The following is a 27,630-nucleotide window of genomic DNA, read 5'->3' on the forward strand; positions in this document are numbered from 1 at the left end:
GCCTCATAGCGTTCTTTCGTTAAATGTACTATTTTCCTCATTTTTTTTTTTTTTTTTTTTTTTTTTATGTGCTTGCTGGGATAATTACATGCTCAGATTGGCTAAATATTTTTGGTAACCGCTTATACATAAAAATTGGCCTAAAAGAGAACACAACTGTTTGATTTGAATTCGAATGGTAGTTGATTCTTTCATATTATTTTATATCGTTCTGTTTTATCTTGTCAAATTTCGTACTATTTTATCCTACTCTTAGCACAGTTTTATTGTTTTTTTTACTTATTTTTTTTTGCTATATTTTTTTTCTTTTTTTTTATTTTTTCTTCATTTTTTCTTCATTTTTTCTTCATTTTTTCTTCATTGTTTCTTCATTTTTTCTTCATTGTTTCTTCATTTTTTCTTCATTGTTTCTTCATTTTTTCTTCATTTTTTCTTCATTTTTTTTTTTTTTTTATTTGTGCCATGTAGCCTTTATATCTGATTTAAGCGAATGGTAAAAAAAATAAATGAATGTAGTGTTATACGCACACGCATACAAGCAGTAAAACTAATAGTAGATTTTCGCTGTCAAGGATTTTTCTGTACACACATACGTATGCGCGTACCTAGGGGTACGTTAACATTTTTAAGCATTTTTTTATTAGCATTTGTAATACTCGCAATGTTTGTGAACAAATTAAAAAATAATTGTCAAAAAGGTAACAAGAAGATAAGATGTAAAAATACGCCAAGTATGAGAAATATGCAAAATTTAGCAAAATATGCAAAATTAGCAAAATATGCAAAATTAGTAAAATATGCAAAATTAGTAAAATATGCAAAATTAGCAAAATACGCAAAATTAGCAAAATACGCAAAATTAGCAAAATATGCAAAAGATACGAAAGATACAAAATAAGCAAAATAAATGAAACACTGTCTTTGCAACACATGTAAAAAATACAATAATTTCTTAAAAGTTATTGCCCATGAATGTGTTGGCAAAAGTGCTTCTTTAAAATAAGAATTTTTTTTTTTTTTTTTAATATTTGTAAAAATAGTAAAATGAACAAGTTCTATTTTACGTTTTAAATTTGAGTCCAAACGGCAGGAATGCAGTTCATATGGTGTAGCAGCCCTTGATATGCAAAGCTATACACATATACACACAATTGTGTTAATATGTTCATGTATTCATATATTCATGTACGCATGTACTGATTAATACGCACGTCTTAATATATTTACCCATTGTCCGAACACGTATTGCTATTTCTTAAAAGTAGCATAACTGATACATTCTAATGTCTTTTCTTATTGCACGATCGGCGTTAGAATAGTTGTCTTTGTCACTATCGCATACTGTGTACTGCTGTCCGCTCACCGCTCACTTTACTTTGGGGCATTATAAAAACTTAGCAGTGCTCTTTATGTGCTAATTTTTTCAATTTCGTTTACGCTTCATCGATTTATACTGCCTCCACTCTCTCCCTCCCTCCCTCTATCTATCTATCTATCTTTCTATTTTCTATCTGTATATCTATCCCTATATATCTTTTTCTCCCTACGCTTATACATAATATGCTGCTAGACCTATCTAACTGTAACCTAAAAAGTCTAGAAGACTCTGATATAATCCTAGAAAAACTGATCGAGCTAGATGCTGACTACACGAGCATAACATATTTAGATGTGTCAAACAATTATGTTAAATCGATAAAAGGATTAAGGCATTTCGAAAATCTTAGAGTGTTGAACATATCAAACAATGAGTTAACGTCATTAGATGATGACTATATTCCTTCATCCACCGAAAAAATAATTGCCGATCATAACAACCTGACAGATATATGCTTCAAGGGAATTAGAAAAAAGAAAATTAGAAAAAAGGGAAAGGAGGGAAAAAAAGGCAAGAAGTTCAACTTTAAGGAAGGAGAAGAGGACTATGATATAGAAGATGGTGAGGATGAATCATATGATGATAAGTTGTATGACGATGATGAGTCATACAGTGATAATGAGTCGTACAACTATGAAGATCTGAACAACAATAAGCTGTACACTGATGAAATGTACAGTGATAAGCTATACCGAAGTAAAGGAAGAATACAGCGCAGACAGGCAAAGAACGCGAAGAGGAAAAAGAGTCAATACATCCAAGAGAGCAGCTCGAACAGCATCTTTTACGAAACCTTTAATAAAAATATATTGAATGAGAAACGTTTTTATACGAACAGAAATCTTCCCCTAAATAGACTAAGTTATTTGGATGTGAGTTACAATAATATTAAAAAGCTTAAAACGTTTGAAATGTATCTTCACATTATGAACAAGAGAAGTAGGAGCAGAGGTGGGAGTAGAAGTGGGAGTAGAAGTGGGAGTAGAAGTGGGAGCATAAGTGGGAGTAGAAATGGGAGTAGGAGAAGAAGCAGTAGTAGAAACAGAAGTAGGAGCGGAAGCAGTAGTAGAAACAGAAGTAGGAGCGGAAGCAGGAGCATGAAACACGAGAAGTATTCAGATGACGGATACATAAAAAATTACATCGCAAATAAAACAGAACAGGATGTAATGATTCTATTTTTTAACTCGTTAGAAACATTACATCTAAGAGGAAACAGACTAACAAATTTAAAAGGACTAAGTGTTTTTAAAAATTTAAAAATTTTAGACCTTAGATCAAATCTAATTAATCATCCTGTACAACTTTTTTATATTCTTGATAATAAAAACTGGTTAAAGAAATATCATGAAAAGAAATTTAAAAAAAAAAATACTACTTCTTATTCTTACTTTATACATATTTTGAAAAAGTATAAAAATTTTAACAGTCTACAAAATTTATTCTTACAAGGAAATCAAAATGTTATTAGACCCAAGTACCTATTTATGAGCGTATATAATGCCCTAAAAAGTATTAACACGAAATGCAAGCTGATTACTGATATGGAAGCGGGTGCAGAAGATGATATAGATGCAGGTGTAGACTCGAGTGTAGATGCAGGCGTAAACACAGACGTATGTGCCAATCCACTTGTCGACACAGTAAGTAATGCAGTTATCGATGAAACCACAGGTAACCTCAGCTTTGCTTCTACAAAGAAGTACCTCCTTCAGAGTAACTGTCCTAACTATGATAGAAACCAAATATATGAAAATTATACTTATGATGAAATTTTAGAAGATGTAAACTTATTATATTATGACATACGAAATGAATACCCAGAATTGTATATCACTGAAATTAAGGATGAATCAGAACTTATGCCAGAAGAACTTCATGAGTCAGGAACACAACATAAGCCAGAAGCACAGTGTACGGTGCAGAACAGTATACAACTAAAGGGAAGGGTATTATATAGGAAAGAACTAGAGACTTGCAGAGAAGTAGAAACCGAAAGATATGAAGAGGTTATAGACATAAAAACAGTAGAAGAGAATGAAGAATCATCAAGTATATCATCGGAAGAAGAGGATATATACATAGAATTAAAATGCGAAGAGGGAGCAGAATATGATGATAGCATGGTTATGCAATTGGACGAAGAAAAAGGTATACAGTTAGAATCAGAAACAGGAAAGGATATAGATGTAGAGTTAGATAATGAGCAAATCATAGAAGTAGAATTAGGAGAGGAGAGCAAAGATGTAGATACAGAAAAGGAAAGGAGCAGATACGTAGAGTCAGAAGAGGATGACATAGTAGTAGAATCAGAAGGGGAAAACATGTATGTCGAATCAGAAGAGGAAGACATAGTAGTAGGATCAGAAGAGCAAGATGTGGGTATCGAGTCAGAAGAGGAAGACATAGTAGTAGAATCAGAAGGGGAAAACATATATATCGAATCAGAAGAGGAAGACATAGTAGTAGGATCAGAAGAGCAAGATGTGGGTATCGAGTCAGAAGAGGAAGACATAGTAGTAGAATCAGAAGGGGAAAACATATATATCGAATCAGAAGAGGAAGACATAGTAGTAGGATCAGAAGAGCAAGATGTGGGTATCGAGTCAGAAGAGGAAGACATAGTAGTAGAATCAGAAGGGGAAAACATATATATCGAATCAGAAGAGGAAGACATAGTAGTAGAATCAGAAGAGGGCATAACAGTAGAGTCAGAAGATCAGGAAACCATAGAAGTAGAATATGAACAGGAGAACATGACCGTGGAGTCAGAAGAAGAAAAGAATACAGAAGTAGTATCTGAAGCAACGGATAACATGTACGTGGAGTCAGATGATGAAGAAACCCTAGAAGTAAAATTGGAACAGGAGAAGAGCAAAGATATAGAATCAGAAGAGGAGAATATTATAGAAGTGGAATCAGAAATGGAAAAGGAAAAAGACGTAGAGTTAGTAAAAGAGATTAGCATATACGTAGAATCAAAAGATAAAAAGCACTTAGATACAGAATCAGAAGAAGACAGCAGTATAGAAATAGAATCAAAAGAAGAAGAAAAAGACATAGAAATAGAATCAGAAATAGAAAAGGAAAAAGACGCAGAATTAGAAGGTATACAAATCATAGAAGTAGTGTCAGAAGAAGAAGATATGGAAATGAAAACGGGAATGGACAAGTGTAAAAATGTTGAGACTGAAGAAGTTGAAGACATGAAAGCAGAATCAGAAATAGAAAAGAACAAAGATGTAGAATCAGAAGGTGAACAAATCATAGAAGTAGTATCAGAAGAAGAAGAAGATATGGAAGTGAAAACAGGAATGGAAAAGTGTAAAAATGTTGAAACTGAAGAAGTTGAAGACATGGAAGAAGAATCAGAAATAGAAAAGAACAAAGATGAAGAATCAGAAGATGAACAAATCATAGAAGTAGTGTCAGAAGAAGAAGAAGATATGGAAATGGAATCTGAGATGAAAAATGAAAAAGATATAGAGCCAGAAAAAGAGATTAACATGTACATAGAACCAAAAGGTGAAAATAACATAGATATAGAGTCAGAAGAAGAAGAAGATATGGAAATGGAATCTGAGATGGAAAATGAAAAAGATATAGAGCCAGAAAAAGAGATTAACATGTACATAGAACCAAAAGGTGAAAATAACATAGATATAGAGTCAGAAGAAGAAAGGAGTATAGACGTACAGTCAGAAGTAGAAAAGAGTATATATATAGAATCAGAAATAGAAAAAGGCATAGAACTAGAGTTAAAAAAAGAAAAATATACAGGTACACAATCAGAACGAGAAAAAAGCATAAATATAGAATCAGAAGAAGAAAGTAGTATAGGTACACAATCAAAAGAAGAAAAGAGTATATATATAGAGTCTGAAGAAGATATAGAAAAGGACGAAGACGTGGAGTCACAAGAAGAAGACATAGAAGTGAAATTAGAAATAAATAAATATAAATTTGTGGAATCAGAAGAAGAAGAAGAAAAAGAAAAAGAAGTAGCATCCGAAATAGAAATGGGCAAGAGTGTAGAGTTAGTAAAAGAGATTAGCATATACGTAGAATCGAATTATGAGAAGCTTATAGGAGTAAAATCAGAAGAAGAAAAGAGTGTAGGTACACAATCAGAAGAAAAGAGCATAGATATACAGTCAGAAATGGAAAACGGTAAAGTACTGGAATCAGAAGATGATGGAGACATGAAAATGATATCAGAAGAAAGTTTCATAGAAGTACAATCAGAAGAAAGTCTCATAGAAGTACAATCAGAAGAAAGTCTCATAGAAGTACAATCAGAAGAAAGTCTCATAGAAGTACAATCAGAAGAAAGTCTCATAGAAGTACAATCAGAAGAAAGTCTCATAGAAGTACAATCAGAAGAAAGTCTCATTGAAGTACAATCAGAAGTAGACATGGACTTGGAATCAGAAAAAGAAAAGTTCATGTACGTAGAATCTAAAGATGAGAAGCTTATAGATATAGAATCAGAGATAGATGAAGAAATGGAAATGAAATTGACAATAGAAAATGACAAAGACACAGAATCAGAAAAAGACACTAGCATGTACATAGAACCAAAAGATGAAAAACACGTAGATATAGAATCAGAAGAAGAAAGGAGCAAAGAAGTACATTCAGAAGTAGAAAGGAGTATATATACAAAATTAGAAATAGGAAAAGATATAGAAGAAGAATCAAAAGAAGAAAATATGAAAGTGCAGTCACGAATAAAAAAGGAGAAAGATGTTGAGTTAGAAGATGAAGAAATTGTAGAAGTAGAATCGGAAGAAGAACAAGAGATGAAAGTGCAATCAGAAAAAGGAAAGATCATGTACGTAGAATCAAAACATGAGAACCTCATAGACACAGAATCAGAAGTAAGGAGCGTTAAAGTAAAATTAGAAAAAGAAGAAAACATGGACATGGAATTAACTATAAGAAATGACAAAGAAGCAGAATCCGAAAAAGAGATTAGTATGTACTCAAAGTCAAATGATGAAAAGCGCATAGATATAGAATCAAAAATGGAAAAGCACGAAGATGTGGAGTCCGAAGAAGAATTCATGGAAATGGAATTAGAAAAAGCAAATGGCAAAGAAGTACAGCTAGAAAAACAGATTAGCATGGACGTAGAATCAAAAGGTGAGAAACACATTGATACAGAATCAGAAGGAGGTAGCATAGAAGTAGAGTCGGAAGTACAAAGTAGCATAGAAGTAGAGTCAGAAAAAGAAGAAAATATGGGCATGGAATTAACAGTAGAAAATGACAGAGACTCAGTATCACAAAAAAGGATTAGCATGTACGTAGAACCAAAAAATGAAAAGAGAATAGATATAGAATTACCAGAAGAAAAGAATATAGAAACACAATTAGAAGAAGAAAATAATATAGATATAGAATCAGAAATAGAAAAGGACAAAGAAGTAGATTTAGAAGATGAAGAAATTGTAGAAGAATCAGAAAAAGAGAATATCATTTACGTAGAATCAGAAGAAGAAAGCAAAATAGACGTTGAATCAGAAGAAGAAAGCAGAATAGACGTAGAAGCAGAAGAAGAAAGCAGAATAGACGTAGAATCGGAAGAAGAAAGCAAAATAGACGTAGAATCAGAAGAAGAAAGCAAAATAGACGTTGAATCAGAAGAAGAAAGCAGAATAGACGTAGAAGCAGAAGAAGAAATCAGAATAGACGTAGAATCGGAAGAAGAAAGCAAAATAGACGTAGAATCAGAAGAAGAAAGCAAAATAGACGTAGAATCAGAAGAAGAAAGCAAAATAGACGTAGAAGCAGAAGAAGAGCAAAATAGACGTAGAAGAAGAAAGCAAAATAGACGTTGAATCAGAAGAAGAAAGCAGAATAGACGTAGAATCGGAAGAAGAAAGCAGAATAGACGTAGAATCGGAAGAAGAAGCAAATAGACGTAGAATCAGAAGAAGAAAGCAAAATAGACGTAGAATCAGAAGAAGAAAGCAAAATAGACGTAGAAGAAGAAGAAAATAGACGTTGAATCAGAAGAAGAAAGTAAAATAGAAGTAGAATCAAAAGAAGAAAGCAAAATAGACGTAGAAGCAGAAGAAGAAAGCAGAATAGACGTAGAATCGGAAGAAGAAAGCAAAATAGAAGTAGAATCAAAAGAAGAAAGCAAAATAGACGTAGAAGCAGAAGAAGAAAGCAGAATAGACGTAGAATCGGAAGAAGAAAGCAAAATAGACGTAGAATCAGAAGAAGAAAGCAAAATAGACGTAGAATCAGAAGAAGAAAGCAAAATAGACGTAGAATCAGAAGAAGAAAGCAAAATAGACGTAGAATCAGAAGAAGAAAGCAAAATAGACGTTGAATCAGAAGAAGAAAGTAAAATAAACGTAGAAGCAGAAGAAGAAAGCGAAGTAGACGTTGAATCAGAAGAAAAACGTATATATATAGAATCAGAAATAGAAAAAGGCATAGAAGTAGAATTAAAAGAAGAAAAAGGTATAGATACACAGTCAAAACAAGAAAACAGCATATATATGGAATCAGAAATAGAAAAGGACAAAGTCCTGGAATCAGAAGAAGAAGACATGGAAGTGGAATTAGATATGAAAAAGAACAAGGATGCACAGTTAGAAGATGAGCAAATAATAGAAGTAGAATCAGAAGAAGAAGGCATGCAAATGAAATTAGAAACAGAACAGGATACGAATATGAAATCAGAATTAGAAGAGGATATTGAATTAGAAAAAGAAAACATTGTGTATATAGAATCAAAAGATGAGAATTACTTATATATAGAATCAAAAGAAGAGAAGCACATAGGAATGGAATCAGAAGAAAATAGTATAGAAATAGAGTCAGAAGAAGAAGATATTAACATAGAATTAACAATGGAAAATGATAAAGATGCACAGTTAGAAAAAGAGAAGATCATGTACATAAAATCGAAAGGTGCGAAGCACATAGATATAGAATCAGAAGAAGAAAGCAGCATAGAAGCACAGTCAGAAGTAGAACAGAGTATATATATAGAATCAGAAATAGAAAAAGGCATAGAACTAGAATCAAAAAAAGAAAAATATTCAGGTACACAATCAGAACGAGCAAAGAGCATAAATATAGAGTCAGAAATGGAAAGGTGTAAAATTATGGTGGCAGAGGATGATGAAGACGTGCAAGCAGAATCGGAAATAGAAAAGAACATAGAATTAGAATTAGAGTTAGAAGAAGAAGACATGAATGTGGAATCAGAAAAAGAGAAGTTCATGTACATAGAAACGAAAGATAAGAAGGGCATAGTTAAAGAATCGGAAGAACAAAGAAACAAAGAAGTAAAATCAAAAAAAGAAGAAAAGGTAAACATGGAGTTAGAAATAGAAAATGGCAAAGACGCAGAGTCAGAAAAAGAGATTAGCATGTACGCAGAATCAAATGATGAAAATCACGTAGATATAGAATCAGAAGAAGAAAGGAGCAAAGTTGCACAGTTAGAAGAAGATGACATAGAAGTAGAATCAGAAGAAGAAAAGAGTATAGACATAGAATCAGAAATAGAAAAGAATAAAGACGTGGAGAGAGAAGAAGATGAAAACATAGGAGTTGAATCAGAAGAAGAAAAGAGTATAGACATAGAATCAGAAATAGAAAAGAATAAAGACGTGGAGAGAGAAGAAGATGAAGACATAGGAGTTGAATCAGAAGAAGAAAAGAGTATAGACATAGAATCAGAAATAGAAAAGAATAAAGACGTGGAGAGAGAAGAAGATGAAGACATGAGCATGGAATTAGAAATAGAAATGGAAAATGACAAAGACAAAGAATCAGAAAAAGAGGAGATCATGTACATAGTATCAGAAGATGAAAAGTTCATTAACATAAAATCAGAAGAAGAGAAGGACATAGAAGTTGGATCCGAAATAGAAAATGATAAAGACACAGAATCGGAAAAAGAGAAGAGTATAGAAACAGAATCCGAAGCAGAGGAGGGCAAAGATGTAGAGTCAGAAGATGAATACATAAACGTGCAATCAGATGAGAAGATCACAGAAATAGAATCAGAAGAGAAGGACGTGGATGTCAGATTAGAAGAAGAGAAGAGTATAGAAGTGGAATCTGAAGAAGATAAGAGCGTAGAAGTAGAATCTGAAGAAAATAAGAGCGTAGAAGTAGAATCAGAAGAAGAGAAGAGTATAGAAGTGGAATCTGAAGAGAGGGGCATAGAAATAGAATCAGAAGAGAAGGACGTAGAAGAAGAATCAAAAGAGGAAGATATACACGTAAAATTAGAACATAATATCCTAGAAGTGCAATCAGATGAAGATAAGAGCGTAGAAGTAGAATCAGAAGAAGAGAACAGTATAGAAGTGGAATCTGAAGAGGAAGATATGCACGTAAAATTAGAAGAACATAATATCCTAGAAGTGCAATCAGATGAAGATAAGAGCGTAGAAGTAGAATCAGAAGAAGAGAACAGTATAGAAGTGGAATCTGAAGAGGAAGATATGCACGTAAAATTAGAAGAACATAATATCCTAGAAGTACAATCAGATGAAGATAAGAGCATAGAAGTAGAATCAGAAGAAGAAAAGAGTATAGAAGTGGAATCTGAAGAAGATAAGAGCGTAGAAGTAGAATTTGAAGATAAGAGCGTAGAAGTAGAATCAGAAGAAGAGAAGAATATAGAAATGGAATCTGAAGAGAAGGGCATAGAAATAGAATCAGAAGAGAAGGACGTAGAAGAAGAATCAAAAGAGGAAGATATGCACGTAAAATTAGAAGAACATAATATCCTAAAAGTGCAATCAGATGAAGATAAGAGCGTAGAAGTGGAATCTGAAGAAGATAAGAGCGTAGAAGTGGAATCTGAAGAAGATAAGAGCGTAGAAGTAGAATCTGAAGAAGATAAGAGCGTAGAAGTAGAATCAGAAGAAGAGAAGAGTATAGAATTGGAATCTGAAGAGAGGGGCATAGAAATAGAATCAGAAGAGAAGGACGTAGAAGAAGAATCAAAAGAGGAAGATATGCACATAAAATTAGAAGAACATAATATCCTAGAAGTGCAATCAGATGAAGATAAGAGCATAGAAGTAGAATCAGAAGAAGAAAAGAGTATAGAAGTGGAATCTGAAGAAGATAAGAGCGTAGAAGTGGAATCTGAAGAAGATAAGAGCGTAGAAGTAGAATCTGAAGAAGAAAAGAGTATAGAAGTGGAATCTGAAGAAGATAAGAGCGTAGAAGTAGAATTTGAAGATAAGAGCATAGAAGTAGAATCAGAAGAAGAGAAGAGTATAGAAGTGGAATCTGAAGAAGATAAGAGCGTAGAAGTAGAATCTGAAGAAGATAAGAGCGTAGAAGTAGAATCAGAAGAAGAGAAGAGTATAGAATTGGAATCTGAAGAGAGGGGCATAGAAATAGAATCAGAAGAGAAGGACGTAGAAGAAGAATCAAAAGAGGAAGATATGCACGTAAAATTAGAAGAACATAATATCCTAGAAGTGCAATCAGATGAAGATAATAGCGTAGAAGTGGAATCTGAAGAAGATAAGAGCGTAGAAGTAGAATCAGAAGAAGAGAAGAGTATAGAAATGGAATCTGAAGAGGAAGATATGCACGTAAAATTAGAAGAACATAATATCCTAAAAGTGCAATCAGATGAAGATAAGAGTATAGAAGTGGAATCTGAAGAAAAGGGCATAGAAACAGAATATGAAGAGAAGGGCATAGAAATAGAATCTGAAGAGAAGGGCATAGAAATAGAATATAAAGAAAGTGACAAAGAAGTGGAATCAGAAAAAAGTTACATAAACGTAGAAGCAGAAAGGAACGGAAAAATGAAATTAATGAAATACGTAAGACAAAAGCTTGATGATGAAATAAAGGCATATGATGAATTACAAAGGAATCAAGAGCAAAAAAAAGAAATGAAAAGGTTAAATGTGTACTTTAAAGGAGGAGATAAACAGGAAGAACGCAATATAAAAATAGGTTTACCGCAAAAAATTGAAATACCCAAAGACGAATTGCAGAGACGAAAAGAAAATGAAATCAAGCACATACCATTCATAGAAAAAATTAGAACAACTAACGACTCTAATCAGTTAGATCAAACAAACTCATATCTCTATATAAATGAGCAACTAAAGAATAAGAAAGAAGCAGATAGCAACACATGTGAATATACTCATCAATTACATTTGAAGAAGCCAATTTATTTGTCCGAGGGTAAGGAAAACAAAACGGAAAGGGAAATTCTGAAAAGAGACAGTAGTATTTTAAAGGGATATAGAAACAATTTGAAGGGAAATGGAAACGATCTAAAAAGAGATGAAGAAAATTTGGAAAGTTATAACACCATTTTGAATGACAAAAAATGTTCTCATCCTCTTGAAGAGAAGAAGGAACATATTGAAAAATTAATAGAAAATATAAAACAAAACGTAACAAGAAAATCGTCCAAATTATTATCGCTTTATAAAAATTTGAATGGCAATATGTTCTCTAAAAATTGTTATGATAAAATTAATGAACAGGTTAGAGGCGATACTATAGATGATTCTAGCAAAATTAATAACTTGAAAATAGTACAAATTGGTTACTTAGATAAAGTAAAAAGATTCGAAGCTACAATGGATTATTATAATGATAAAAACGTGGAGAGCAAATTCCATGGACTAAAAGAAATGAAGGGTCTTACGATCAAACAATTTGAAGAGCCAAAAGAAGAAGAGGTGGATAAGGCGAAAGAGTTTTACAGCCACAACTCTTTTTATCAAGTTAATGTAAAGGGAATGTGCATAAAGGAGGGAAAAGTGGAAGAAGCAGGAGGCGATGAAGAGGAAGTGGTGGATGATAAGGAAAATCATGAAAATTCCTCGTCAGATAAATTACGTTGTGGTTCCTTTGCAAGGGAAAATAGTAAACGAAAGGAAATGAATGAACGTGATAATAAAAATAATATTAATTACAATAATAGCAGTAATAATAATAAATATTACAAAAGTTATAGCAGTGGTAATCGTAATAAATACTACAAAAGTTGTAGCAGTGGTAATCGTAATAAATACTACAAAAGTTGTAGCAGTGGTAGTTGTAATAAATACTACAAAAGTTGTAGCAGTGGTAATAGTAACTATAGCAATGCTACGACGACACAACCGAACAGCGATTTACGAAGCAGCAAGAGAAGCAGCAGAAGTAGCAGAAATGATATGAACATGGAAGAAAATGAAACGATCTGTTCCTTTTCATCTATTTTTAAAGATAAAAAAAAAACAAGTAGTGTACTTGAAGAACTATTAACTAAGGATATAGATTCAGAAAAATCCAATCTAACAAATTTTTCTTCAATTGATAGTGATGTCTTTGATAGTGACACGGTTGAGATGAGTGGTGATTCCATTAGGGAGAGGAAAGACAAGCAAGGGTGCTGGCTCTACGACGATGGACGGGAAGAAGTGGGGGGAAAAGTAGAAGTAAAGGAAATGGAGGAAGAGGAGGAAGAAGAGGAAAAGGAAGTAAAGGAAGATGTAGAAGAAAAGGAAGAAGAGGAGGAAGAGGAAGAGGAAGAAGGGGAGGAAGAGAAAAAAGAAGTAAAGGAAGATGTAGAAGAAAAGGAAGAAGAGGAGGAAGAGGAAGTAAAGGAAGTAAAGGAAGATGTAGAAGAAAAGGAAGAAGAGGAGGAAGAGGAAGAGGAAGAAGGGGAGGAAGAGAAAAAAGAAGTAAAGGAAGATGTAGAAGAAAAGGAAGAAGAGGAGGAAGAGGAAGAGGAAGAGGAAGAGGAAGTAAAGGAAGAAATAGAAGTAGAGGCAGAAGAAGAGATAAAGGAAGAAATAGAAGTAGAGGAAGAAGAGGAAGAAGAGGAAGAAGAGAAAAAAGAAGTAAAGGAAGACGTAGAAGAAAAGGAAGAAGAGGAAGAGGAGGAAGAGGAAGAGGAAGAAGAGGAGGAAGAGAAAAAAGAAGTAAAGGAAGATGTAGAAGAAAAGGAAGAAGAGGAGGAAGAGGAGGAAGAGGAAGAGGAATGCGAAGAAGAAGAAGAAGAGAAAAACCTTCAACATAATAAGTGCCACGATATACACCCGCGTATTATTAAACAATTAACAGAGCAAATCACAAGAAGAAATATGCACAATGATAACAACACAAGGTTTAATTGGAAAAACGAAATTTCAAGCAAAAAACGTAACATGACTTTCAAGAAAAACGAAGTTATAAAAAAAGTATTCCCCAATTATAATTCACTTAGCAGGAATGATAAGGAAAATGAAAAAGAAGATAAGAAAGAGCACGAAGAGATGAATAAAAAGAGGGAAAATGAGCGGAGCAGTTATGTGAAACGTGGAATTTTTGTCAGGAAATGGGGGGGAAAAATGGATTCAACCGTTGTGAAAGAAACGAACAGCGTGAAGGTAGCAAACAATATAAAAGAGACATACAATTTGATGGGAACGCATAACGTAAAGGTTCCACAGAGTATAAAAGAAATGTATAACACAAGAGCATTACGATATGTAAAAGAAGCACATGGTTTAAAGAGAGAACATAATATAAAGGCAGCATCCAATATGATGGAAACACATAAGGTAAAGGTATCACACATCATAAAGGAAGTACCCAGTATAAAGGAAGCATACAATGTAAGAGAAGCGCATAATATGAAAGAAGCGCATAATGTGAAAGAAGCGCATAATGTGAAAGAAGCGCATAATGTGAAAGAAGCGCATAATATGAAAGAAGCGCTTAATATGAAAGAAGCGCATAATATGAAAGAAGCGAATAATATGAAAGAAGCGCTTAATATGAAAGAAGCGCATAATATGAAAGAAGCGCATAATGTGAAAGAAGCGCATAATGTGAAAGAAGCACATAATGTGAAAGAAGCGCATAATGTGAGAGAAGCGCATAATGTGAAAGAAGCGCATAATGTGAAAGAAGCGCATAATGTGAGAGAAACACAAAACGTAAAGGGAATGCACACCATAAAGGAATCGTATGATATGAAGGAGACAAATAATGTGAAGTCAGTACAAAACATAAAGGCAATACACAATATGAAGGATGCAAATAATATAAGGGATGAATACAATATGAAGGAAAAACGCAATGTAACGGAGGTACCCACTTCGAAAGAAGTACATAACGTAAAGGAAACACACAATGTAAAGGAAGTATATAATGTGAAGAGAGTACACAACGTAAAGGAATTGTACGATGTGAAAGAACCCACTGAGAAGTATAAACATAAGGTAAAAATCGCACACAGCATAAAGACATCATATAATGAGAAAGAAACATTTGGTGTAAAGAAAACGCAAACTTTGAAGGAAGTACACAGTGTAAAAGAACTGCAAAATGTAAAAGAAGCGAACAACGTGAAAGAAGCACATAATATGAAGAAAGAACAAAGTATAAAGGCAGTGTATAATATGAAGGAAATACACAATACAAAGGAAGCACATCCTATGAAAGGGGAACTAAAGGTGAAGGAAGCATACATCGTAAAGGCAGCACAAAGCATAAAGGAAGCATATGATATGAAGGAAGCACATACTATTAAAGCAAAACACAGCAAAAAGGAGGCATATGGCATGAAAGGAACATATCATATGAAACCAAAACACAGCAAAAAGGAGGCATATGACATGAAAGGAACATATGATATGAAGGAAGCACACAATTCGAAGGAGGCATATAAAGTGAAGGAATCGTACTATGCGAAGGAGACAACTAATGTAAAGGCAGCATACTGCTTTAAGGGAAAACATAATGAGAAAGTAGCACACAAAAATGAATACAGAGAATACGTATCAAACTGTAGTAATGTTAAAAGAAAAGAGATAGAAACGCTTATGAATTTATTAAAAATTAATCTATATAAAAATGAAAGTGGAAAGAAAAAATTTCTTGAAAATAATAAGGTTAATGACTCAGATGGTTATAATTCAAGACATAGGAAATTACAAAATTATTATTCACCATCTGTTAAATCTGAATCTACAGATGTAACTGAAAGGGGGAAAAATAAACATAACATTATAACTCATAAAATTTACGGAAAAGATTATTTTTATAATGATTTTTCTAATATACATAATGTTGATGAATTAGGTATTACAAGGGAAATTAATATATACGCTTATCCTGTCCATATACAAAATAATAATGAAGCAAAAAATGTATACATTGAAAGTTTGAACTGTCGAGATACATCAACTAACGAAAGTAAGTTAGCAAACGGTGGAAAAGGAAACCCGAATAGGGCACACTTAGTGAGGAGCACTGATAGTGGAACAGGGGAAGGAAGCGACAAGAGTGGAGGAAAAGAAAGAAGCATCAAGAGTGAAAGAAGTGATAGTAGTGAAAGAAACGATAAGAGTGAAAGAAGTGATAGTAGTGAAAGAAATGATACGAGTGAAAGAAATGATATGAGTGAAAGAAATGATAAGAGTAAAAGAACTGATAGTAGTGAAAGAAATGATACGAGTGAAAGAAGTGATAGTAATGAAAGAAATGATAAGAGTGAAAGAAGTGATAGTAGTGAAAGAAATGATAAGAGTGAAAGAAGTGATAGTAGTGAAAAAAGTGATAGTAGTGAAAGAAATGATAAGGGTGAAAGAAATGATAAGGGTGAAGGAAGTGACAAGGGTGAAGGAAGTGACAAGGGTGAAGGAAGCGATAAGAGTGAAGGAAGCGATAAGAGTGAAGGAAGCGATAAGAGTGAAGGAAGCGATAAGAGTGAAGGAAGCGATAAGAGTGAAGGAAGCTATAAGAGTGAAGGAAGCGATAAGAGTGAAGGAAGCGATAAGAGTGAAGGAAGCGATAAGAGTGAACGTAGCAACAAAAGTGAAATAAATTATAAGAGCGGAAAAAACCGTAAGAGAGATAAAACGTGCGAGTTACGACATGAAAATAAGGAGTCAATAAATAGTACAGAACTTTTAAATAAGCTGAATGAGCTACAAACGTCTAACACAAAAGATGCTGATTTAAGCCATAAATTGGCTCTTTATTTAAAAGATGTTTGTCTTAAATTAGGAGAAGAAAAACAATATAGTAATATTTTAATGAAGGAAAAAAAAAGATTAGAAAGTAAAATAAAATTATTATATGAAAATAAAAAAAAATACAAAAAAAAATTAAAGAAATTAGAGATAAATTACAATGAGGAAAAGAAAAATTCTAAAATGTATCAAAATTTTAAAGACAAGTTTAAGTCATTGGAACATATTAAAATGGACATACCAAAGGATGATGTTGAGATGTACAACAAGTTCACTGAAAATACGATGGAGCACCTATATGTAATACTTTTACATGCACGTACATATGCGTGCATACACATATATTATATGTACATTATAAAGACACAAATTCCATGACTTTTTTCATATGCAATGTACTATCTTTAGTAATAAAAATTACTTCATTTCCTTTTTCTTTTTCTTAGAACGTATTCTTTGATGTCTTTGGAGAAAATCATATTATAACGAAAATGTAATCAAAAGAAGAAAACATAGAGATATATACAATTATATAACTAATTTTACGTTTTTTTGTTCTGTTTTGTTCTTGTCTTTTCCCATCATTATAGGATAGAAAACTTAGCTGATGTGTACATTAAAAAGGAAAAGAAAATAGAAATTCAAATGGTCGCACAGAATAAGGTAAAATGCGAGAAAATCTAGGGTACATATATATATATATATATATATATATGTAAGAACGTATATGTATGTGGGTGAAAGTGCATTTATGTAGACAAAATTAGAATAGCTACCAATTTTTTATTTACAACGTATGCAGGAATCGGATTTACTGAAAAATGTAGAAGAAATAGTCAAGAAAAAAAACAAATATCATAAAGAACTTCTGAAGAAAAATGAAATTATCCTAAGGTACCTATGCATACATACACAAGCGTATATATATATGTACATATGTACATTGGTATATATTTGATGGTTACATGCGATATATTAGGTGAAAAAAAATCTTTCCACTTTTTAATTTCTCTGTGTGCATTTTTATTTTACCTCCCCAGCTTAAATAATAATTTAGCGAAAATAACGAAAAGCGTTGCTGACATGAAAAGTAGCATTATTGAAAATAAAAATAAATCAAAGAATTTGCTAATGGAGTTATCAAAGAAGAATGATTTAATAAAGGACCTGGAAATGCGAAACTGCCGAATGATGGTTACATATACATAATCATTCATTGTGCATACATATATATATATATATATATATATATATATGTGTGAGTGCGTGTTTGTTTATGTGTAGCTCTGTTTAGCTAGAAAAAATAAAAATTATGCATTGTTAAGGATGTGAATTTTATTTGACTGTTTTTTTTTTTTTTTTTTATATTAGAATGAAAAAGAAAATTTGTTTCAGAAGGAAAGAGAACAACTACTGGAATTATTAAATGATAAAGGTATAAAATTTGAAAACATTTTTATATACATAATTGCGCGCTTGAGTAAGTGTGTGTATATATACACTTTTGAATGCAGTAATAGTTTACTTTTTCGTCTATTCAATCTTGTATATTTTGTTATTCTTTTTAAATAATTTTTTTTTTTTTTTTTTTTCGTAAGATGAAGATGCGAAAAGTATACAACGATATAAGGAAGAAATAAAAGGTCTACAAGAAAAATTAAAAAATTATTTGGATACAAATGTATATGAAATCCGTGACAAAAATTACGAGATAATGGTAGATAAGTTACATGATGAACAAATAAGAGTACATTCATTATTAACAGAAAAAGAAAAAATTATAAATGATAAGAACATTAAAATTGAGAACTTAGAGTCCCAGTTGCAGTCTTGGGCTGATGAGGCAACCAATTGGGTTGTCGTGGCAGACAAACATACAAAACTTATAACGAACCATAATATATTAAAAGTAATTTAAAAAAAAAATGAAATGAAATGAAATAAAATAAAATAAAATAAAATAAACAAAATGAAATAAAATAATCAAAACGAAATAAAATAAACAAAATGACATGAACTTTAATGTAGGAGTTACACCTCTTTAATTTTAGTTTTTGCCCTTTCATGTATCATACATACATAAATACATATATATGTGTACATGCATGGAAACACATATATATATGTACATGCATGGAAACACATATATATATATACATGCACACAGACATGCGAATACCTATATAAAAATGCGCTTGTATATACCCCTATAATTTCCCTTTTTTGAAGAAAAATTACGAAGAACTAAAGTTCAAGTACATAATGGATATGAAGTATATACAAACAAATAAAAATGAGAAGGTCAAAGAACTTATGAGAAAATTTTCCTAATTTTATTTCAGTGAAAACGCATGCTGAACATATACCTACAAACAGAAGGCACTCCTCGAACGTGATAATTTTACGTTTCAAAAATTAAAATTAAAATAAAAATTTTTTGAATAAGAAAAAAGAAGTTTATGAACTTTATTTCTGTGAATTAATTTTTAGTTCAATAATGAAAATAAACATATATAAAATTTTTGTATCTTCTATTTTTATCGTTTTCTGCCTTTTTTTTTTTGGGGAGGTGAAATATACACGTTGTATAAATGTAGTTCACTTTAAAGGATAATTTTAGTTACATGAAAAAAAAATAATAAGAGACATTTTTATTTGCTACATTTCGATGTGACAAAAAAAAAAAAAAAACGGACAGGCGCACTTTTATATGTTGTATTTCGATTTGGCAATTTCACAATTTCACAATTTCACAAATTTGCTTATTATTTCTCAAACATGATAAATTTTCAGAAAAACAAAAAATTTTTTTAAATATTTTAGTTCAGCTTAAAAAAAAAAATATCTATATATATACATAATAATTTAAAAAAGAACTGTAGTTTTTAGTTTATAAAATTACATCATTATTCCCCCAAAATAAATTTAGCATATGTAATTTAAAATTTTTGAAGTTAATTTTGCGCAATACTATGACAAAATTTTAGTGTTTGCTTATGGTGCCATATTATTTGTAAATTCGATTAACCGGAGAGGGAAAAAAAATGGAATATTAAATTAAACAAATCAAAATAAAGCATAACAAAATAATGCCAAACGAAGAAGCAAATTTATATACTCTCCTTTTTGCCTGAAAAAGTACGCATAATTAAAAGCATATGCAATAAGGTATAACATGAGTACATACATAGGTATTATTTATATAGGTACATTTTTTATTATCCTTAATTCCATCCTTACTGTAGAATTATTTTTATTTATTTTATTTTTTTTCATCGTTGACACGTTTCGCTTTTTACGCTGTACATAAATAACAAAATGCGTATTGCATAAAATTAATTTTATCTTTATTTAACATAGAAAAAGTCATCGCAAATAAAGTTTTGGTAGCCCTGTCATACGCATACACGTATAATAATACGTATATTTAAATGTTTACAAATGCATACTTTTATGTATATATATATATATATGTGCATATGTATGGTGGTCTTGCTTATTTTTATATACATTTATTCTTAATTGTTTTAAACGAACTACTGCAGATTTACATTTTACGTATTTACGAACAGTTCATTCATCCCCAAGCAATTTTATCATTTTTTGGTTAGCTAATTTATTGATATATCATTTCTTTAGTTTTCCATTTTTTTTTTTTCCTTGCGTAGTCAGGCAAATATTTCAGAAAAAAAAGAAAAAATATCCGCGTATCCAATACTACATTGCGCGTTATTATATACATAAATGTAAATATATGTATACATATATATAAATATACGCATATATAAATATACATTTATACACGTATACATATAAACACGTATACATATATACATGTGTAGCATTTTTCTACAATGGTTGACCAACTTGAAGTAGAAAACAACGTGGGGGAAGATAAACCTGTGAGTTTTGAAGAAGAAGTAGAAACGTTTTTAATTAACTTGCACGATTTTGTATATCACCGAAATGCTGATGCAATAAAAAAATTATTTGACACAGATTTTTATACCATATCAGATATATATTTCAAGAACACTCGATGGCCTTCAATAAAATTGGTTGATAACTTTTACAAGCAGAAAAACAGGTTTCACAATTTAATTCATTCGCTCTATGAGGAATTATATTATCGTCACGTGTTTATAATAAATGATGTAAATTTAGAAGATCGAAAGAATGCATGGGATAATTATAAATGTTTATTAAATTTTATCTCGAGTATATGTACTGACATGTCAGGTGATACAAATGATAACGTGTTAGTTATGCCAAATGTGTGGATATATGAATTTTTATCTGAATACGTATATCAGTATCAGTCCATGTGTCATATAAAAGTGGATCTATTAAAAGACGTAGAAAATAATATAGAAGGAATAAATTTTTTAGTACAAAATTGTGAAGTTTTTGAAAGCAGTATAGTGTTAGAGGTATTACACAGTTTATTGTTAAAAGGAGAATTTGCCACATTACCAGAAGAAGAAAAAAGTATTTTTGTTAATAATGTTTTTAATGTGAATAATGAAGAATTAACAAGTAAGTATCAGTTTGCATATTTTTCTTGCTGTATTTTATTAAAGGTATATGTACTAATGGGTGATTATTATAGTGCTTTAAAGATTATTTCAAATATTGAATTAAATCATAAATCTTTATATTGGAAAGTTACATTATGTCATATTAGTATTTTTTACAATATTGCATTTTGTTATATGATGTTAAAAAGATATAATGATAGTATTAAAATTTTATCACAAATATTAATATATTTATCAAAACAAAAAATACATTTTTCAAATCATCAGAGGTATCAGCAGAATGTTATACATAAACTAATTGATAAAATGTATTTGATAGTTATTATATGTCATTCCTTGTCAAGTTGTAGATTAGATGAAACCATACTTCAGAATATAAAAGAAAATTATTCAAGCAAATTTTATGCCTTACAGTCAGCTAATGAACAAACATATGCTGATTTGTTTTATCGAGTAGCACCCAAATTTATTGACCCATTATCAAATATTAGTTTTCAATTATTAGCAAATTTTGAGAATGTTCAAAATCAAACTTATAATTCGGATCCAACTTTAAGACAACTTTGTATATTTTTAAAAGATGTTACCTATCAAAAAAAAACTTTTCATTTTATTTCTTATGCCAAATTATATCATAATATTCAACTCACCAAACTAGCTGATTTAATGAATTATAAAAAAGAAGATGAAGAAAATGTTTGTTCAGACATTATGTGTGTAAAAAATCATAGTAAACAATTGATATGGAAAGAAGGCCCTTTATATACTGGTGAAATGGTTACCTCCGTTTTTGGAAACGCTTTTGATTTTTATATTGACCTGGATATTTTAAATATCAAAACGAGGACACAGCAAAAAATATTCATTGATTATTTTGTTCATCAAATAAATATGTGCAAAAATCTTTCGAATGTTTTGCAAGGAACTGGCACAGGTCATATTTACAAAACCAAATATGAAAACTTCAAACGAAAAAACAAAAACAAAAATAGGGACAAGCACAACAATCCACAAGTTTCGGTTAAGCAGTAACCCAAGGAGAGACCCGAACCACTAGACCGAAGATTGTCCCATGTATGTGCATACATTTATGTGTATGTATGTGTGTATGTATGTGTGTATGTATGTGTGTATGTATGTGTGTATGTATGTATGTATGTAAATATATACATATATAAGGACAAATTTACCATTCCCCTTAATTTTATTATATTCGTTCATTTATTTTATTTATTCATTTATTTTATTCATTTATTTTATTCATTTATTTTATTCATTTATTTTATTCATTTATTTTATCCATTTATTTTATCCATTTATTTTATCCATTTATTTTATCCATTTATTTTATCCATTTATTTTATCCATTTATTTTATCCATTTATTTTATCCATTTAATTTATTTTTCGCTCCCTGTAAAATGTAAATCGTGAATTGCCTTCACTGCAGAAATGAAATAAAACAATAGCTTGAACATAAGCGAATTTGCACGAGTAGTAACTTTAGTACATAACTACCCATATACGTACATTTCTGTGTGCCAAAAAATTGTTCTCACCTATAGTCATGCTTGGAAGATAATGTGTTTACACATATAATTTACTAGAACATGTTTTTTTTTTCTTTTTCTTTTTTTTTTTTTTTGCATTTAAAATTTTACGTGAAAAAATAAAAAAAATATATAAAAGAATATGCAATTTTTCGAGAAAGGGTACAATTTTTTAAAAATATCTTTGTTTTATATTTAAAATAGTTTTTGTTTTTTTACCTGAACAGATCAGAACATTTTTGTTTTTCCCCAAAAATAATTAATTAAATCTTACGAGTAAATGTTTCAGAATTTCTGAACAATCTTTTAATTGTACATATATAGTATATATATCATCATTCCGAAATATTATTTTTTCTTTTTACATTATATATAAATACATTTATATAATCGCGTTCCAGTAAACGTAAAATGCAATTTTAAAGTTAAATTTTGCGCTTTAAAATAAATCCCAAAAATTTTATGCGCATAATGTCTGCATACTGTTATCATACTATGAATATAATGTTCTTATATTTTTGACCTTCTTGTTACACAACCTTCTGGACGATTGTTCATTATAAGAATAAGAGCACCCTCCGTATGAGCTTCACGAATGCGTAAATAAAATATTTACATCGCGTGTGTACGTGTGTACGTGGGTACGTGGGTACATGTGTACATGTGTACGTGTGTGCGTGCGTACATATGTGCTTGTATATCTATGTCGTACATACATGTACATACGTAAACAAAATATATATACACAACAAGGGTAGCGTTAATCGAGTTTTTCGTTGGACCTATTCCTTTTTCCTTTTTTTTCTTAAAAGATGAGTGAAATAGGTTTCATTTCTCATCCCCCGCCTAAGCCAGATTTCTGGATTTATTTTGCCAGTCATTTAAGAAAGGGATGGGTTCAGGTTAAATTAAATAAAGAAAAAGATGTTCATAAAATATTTTCTCATACATTAGTCCCATATAACCAAATTTAATATTAATAAAAAAAAACACTTCTTTATTACATTCCAATTTTTTGTATTTTAAAATGGAAGTAAAATTTTAGTGGGCCATTGTTTTTGTTCCCTTCATTCTATTTGCGCTTTACTTGAAATTAACTATGCGTAAGATAAGAAAAGCAAAAGCGTTAAACAAGTTCAAAAAATTTAAAATATTGAACAAGTACATATTTGACACTTCAGTTCGAAATTTAAATACTACAACATTCCTCCTTCCCTTTAACATTTTTTTTTTTTTTAGCTACACCCTCAACTAATGAAAAAGAAGGTCCAGAGCAAGAAGAAGCAAGGTTTAATGATATGAAAATGAAAAACGAACATAAAACGAAGGATGGGCAGAAGAAAGGTTCACAAAATTAATGACTAATCTTATATTAGGTTTGCTTAATCTGATACTTCAGATAAATGATTATTTTGATCCCAGTGAAATTTTCAAAAAAAGGATGTTCTTATATAAAAAAGGAAAAATAAAAAATAAACATAAGTTCGTTTTGAATTATGTGTATACATATATAACAGCATATAAATATATGTACACATATATAAACAGTTTCATAAATTATTCGATAGATTCCAATGGAACGATAAAAAATTCACCAAAAAAAATAAGAATATTTTTCTTTTTAGTTTTACTTAGTGTATGTACGTACATATATAAGGAATATATGTACGCGTGCAGAACGTACATAAAAAAATAAAATATGGCATAAAATAATATAATAAATTGTAATATAATATAATAAAATAAAATGGAATATAATAGAATAAACAGCTCATCAAAATGTTAAACATATTACAGAAGGTTTATATAAAACTAATGCGTGCTTTTCTTAATTCAATAACAATAGCCACGCGTACTTCTGAATTACTTTATACCTTAATGGACATATTTTTTTTTTGGCGGAACTTGGATATCTGCAAAGAAAGTAGGAAAATAAAATAAGATAAAATGACATAACACAAAATAACACAACATAAAATATGATAATATAAAATAAAATAATAAAATAATGAAGCAACATCTCCACAATACACACACAATTCCAAATATAATTCAAATACGTTACTATCATGCTGTCCAAAACATCGTTTCACGTTATAAATTACATGTAAAAATTTATAATAAATATTTCTTTATTGTTAATTACCACTATCGCAAATCTTTCTTTTAATTTTTCATTTTTTGCTATACAGTTATCTGGACTATATGGAGGTTTGATCCTAACCTCCCCATTTAAAACTAATATATCTTTATTATTCCAAACGCAATCTGGGTGCCTATTAAAAAGCACCAAATATATATATATATATATATATATATATATATATATATATATGCATGTATATACATATGAAAGCATGTGTGTAAATACGTAAAAAAGCAAAATGGGATATTTAGTTTTATGTTACACTTTTTACAAAACTGATTACATAAACTATTGCATAAATGCTTATATAAATAATTATACAAATAATAATATAAATGATTAAATTTTTTTTTTTTTATTCCGAGTAATTTGAATAAACATTAAACTATAAAAAATTGTCCTCTAAAAAAGTAACATGTTCAGTAAATGTAAATAATAGGTACATTATAATTCACATCCCTTGTGAAAAATATTTCTTTTTTTTTTTTTTTTTTTTTTGTTGATCTTACGTTTTCCATATAAAATCGAATAACTCTTGAGCTTCCTGTGTTACCCCAATACCAATGCGAGACTTGTTTTTTTCAAAGTTGTCTAAAGCCTTTCTTTCAATTTTTTCAACAACACTTTTATCAATTGTGGGTAAAGTGGTATATGAATTTTTTAATCTTCTTTTTGATTCAATATCTACAATTATATTTGTCCTAATTATATAAAAATTTGCTGTGCCATTTTTATTATCTTCTTTTATAATAATGAAATCTGAACAAGGATCATAGCAATATAATTCTCCCTCAAATGTATGACCATCACAGGTTTTTATAATTATTGTATGACCAAAATACAAGGATGGATCAAAGCTATTTTTGACCATAGTACAATCTTATGAACTGTTCATATATATTTTATGATTTTTATAAGATGGTTGCTCTTAACCATAGTACAATATTATAAACTGTTCATAAATATATTACAGTTTTGCAAATTGGCTGTTTTTGTTTATTTTCATTTGAATTTAGAATTCTTAAATTGTGAAAATAACATTTCAAAAAGGTCTTGTGTTCAGGTACTGCGAATGCGCACATTGCACTTGTTGTATTTATACATACATATATATATATAAGTTCATATGTTCATATATTTATATTTTCAAATTTCTACATGTAAATATAAAAAAAAAAAAGCTAAGGTAACAACGTACCCAGTTGCATAAAAGTATTAATTATATTACATTAAGATTATAAATGTGTCATATACTTGTGTGCAAAACAAAAAAAATAAAAAAGATGAAAAAAGCTGAAAAATTATAGGAAAAAAAAAAGTTACTAGAATTTACATATACCTAAACGTGTTCATTAAAAAATGGTGTAATTAAATGTTGTTAACGAAAAATGCACAAATTACGCTTGTGAAAGTTTGAAACCTAAAAGATTTTGTTATATTTCAGAATTAAATAAAAAATATTTAAAATGTAAATATATATATATATATATACAAGTTCAAACGTATAAACAATTTTATTTTTGATTTAAAAAATTAAAACTTTTCAAGCTAGTTTTTTATATATGGAACAATATTTTTGTTTTTGTTTTTTATTAAAATGTAAAATTAAAAAAAAAGATATAAATGAAATAGGATGTCATATATATTATATCAACGCACAAAAATTGAATTGTTCGACATATAGAATTATACGCAATTGATGACATTTGAAAATTTAAATTTTATGTGAACATATACCAAAATTCTGTTATTTCATATGCACGTATATATATATACATATGCATACTATGTATGTACATATATATTACATGTATGTACATATATATATATATATATATATTTATGTACATATACATTTATATAAAACGAAAGTTCTACTCCCTAATTCGTAGGAATATAAGTGTACAGCGGAGTCCTTATCTCCTATTGATAATAATATATATATAAGTTTATAAGAAATACAAAAGGAAAATTTTAAGCATGAATTGTTTAAGTTTACTTTAAGAATTTTTAAATTTTAGTATATAAGAGATGAGAAATACAGTTATATAGCACGATTCATTATTTATATATAATAATGAAAAACTACAATAATACCTTATATTTGTAGTTCTAAAAATTGAATTTTCGTTATTATTTATATAGGGAGGGCCTTTAAACGTATAAGTATATATGAATACACATATGTAATTATATATACATATATACATAAAATAAAAAAATGATTTTTGCAGTAGGAAAATTTTGTACTATATTTAAAAGGAAAAATCTTAATTATGATAGGTATGTGAGTGTGTACCTATGTAGGTATGTATATATGTATGCATACACATACATTCATATAATATTACTAAAATATAGATGATAAAAGGACATAGACATATCATGAGAGAGGAAAAATATAACTATAAAGTCACTTTTATCAAACCTCATTAGTTAACAGGAATGTTATTACAAAATATATATATATATATATATATTTTTTTTTTCTTGTTCACTGCTTATAGATTCATTATCAGTACCTTATATCAACTTTCCTAGTATACTCAATTTAGCAAAAATGTATAATTTTTAAATGTAATATTTTTCATGTATATAGGTATATATGTACCCTTATGATCATTCGATATAATACAATTTCAAAAAAAAATAAAAACATTTATATCATTATATGTATATATGTATTATATATGTATATATGTATTATATATGTATATATGTATTATATATGTATATATATATGTATGTAGATATATTATGTTTGCAATCAACTTCATTTTTTTTTATTGATATAAACTCAAAAGTTGTGTTTTTTTTTAAATTATAATAAGTATTCCTATAAAAAAACATTCATATTTATTTAAAAAAATTTAGTTGTTTTCTGAGTCCTTTTTTTTTAGCGCATACAAAAAATTCATAAAAGGACACAGCAAAAAAGTATATATTTTGCGTACCTTTTGAACATTTGTAAAAGTAATAAAAGAAAAATGATGTTTATATTTATGTATATAAAAAGTTATCTAAATTAAAAAAAAAAGTAATGT

The 27,630-nt window shown here is 29.7% G+C and overlaps 4 protein-coding genes across 4 annotated transcripts; 3 read left to right on the forward strand and 1 right to left on the reverse strand.

Annotated features, from left to right (window-relative positions):
• Positions 1-1,560: 1,560 nt before the first annotated feature.
• Positions 1,561-18,684, forward strand: LRR6 (leucine-rich repeat protein, putative; the record flags this gene model as incomplete). The annotated part of the gene is made up of 9 exons (XM_029006178.1): positions 1,561-7,216; positions 7,397-16,653; positions 16,800-16,846; positions 16,944-17,016; positions 17,156-17,247; positions 17,394-17,547; positions 17,725-17,788; positions 17,958-18,262; positions 18,583-18,684. The coding sequence occupies 9 exons, from the start codon at positions 1,561-1,563 to the stop codon at positions 18,682-18,684; spliced, it is 15,750 nt and encodes a 5,249-aa protein (XP_028862693.1).
• Positions 18,685-20,207: 1,523 nt separating this feature from the next.
• On the forward strand, positions 20,208-21,923 carry EIF3L (eukaryotic translation initiation factor 3 subunit L, putative; the record flags this gene model as incomplete). Its single annotated transcript, XM_029006179.1, has 1 exon — positions 20,208-21,923. The coding sequence occupies one exon, from the start codon at positions 20,208-20,210 to the stop codon at positions 21,921-21,923; it is 1,716 nt and encodes a 571-aa protein (XP_028862694.1).
• A 1,329-nt stretch (positions 21,924-23,252) lies between these two features.
• Positions 23,253-23,798, forward strand: PmUG01_11051100 (conserved Plasmodium protein, unknown function; the record flags this gene model as incomplete). The annotated part of the gene is made up of 3 exons (XM_029006180.1): positions 23,253-23,342; positions 23,486-23,543; positions 23,680-23,798. The coding sequence occupies 3 exons, from the start codon at positions 23,253-23,255 to the stop codon at positions 23,796-23,798; spliced, it is 267 nt and encodes an 88-aa protein (XP_028862695.1).
• Positions 23,799-24,308: 510 nt separating this feature from the next.
• Positions 24,309-25,457, reverse strand: PmUG01_11051200 (lsm12, putative; the record flags this gene model as incomplete). Its single annotated transcript, XM_029006181.1, has 3 exons — positions 24,309-24,353; positions 24,587-24,716; positions 25,096-25,457. The coding sequence occupies 3 exons, from the start codon at positions 25,455-25,457 to the stop codon at positions 24,309-24,311; spliced, it is 537 nt and encodes a 178-aa protein (XP_028862696.1).
• Between the last annotated feature and the right edge of the window lie 2,173 nt (positions 25,458-27,630).

The sequence above is a fragment of the Plasmodium malariae genome (assembly GCF_900090045.1).
Source record: "Plasmodium malariae genome assembly, chromosome: 11".
Lineage (NCBI taxonomy): Eukaryota > Apicomplexa > Aconoidasida > Haemosporida > Plasmodiidae > Plasmodium > Plasmodium malariae.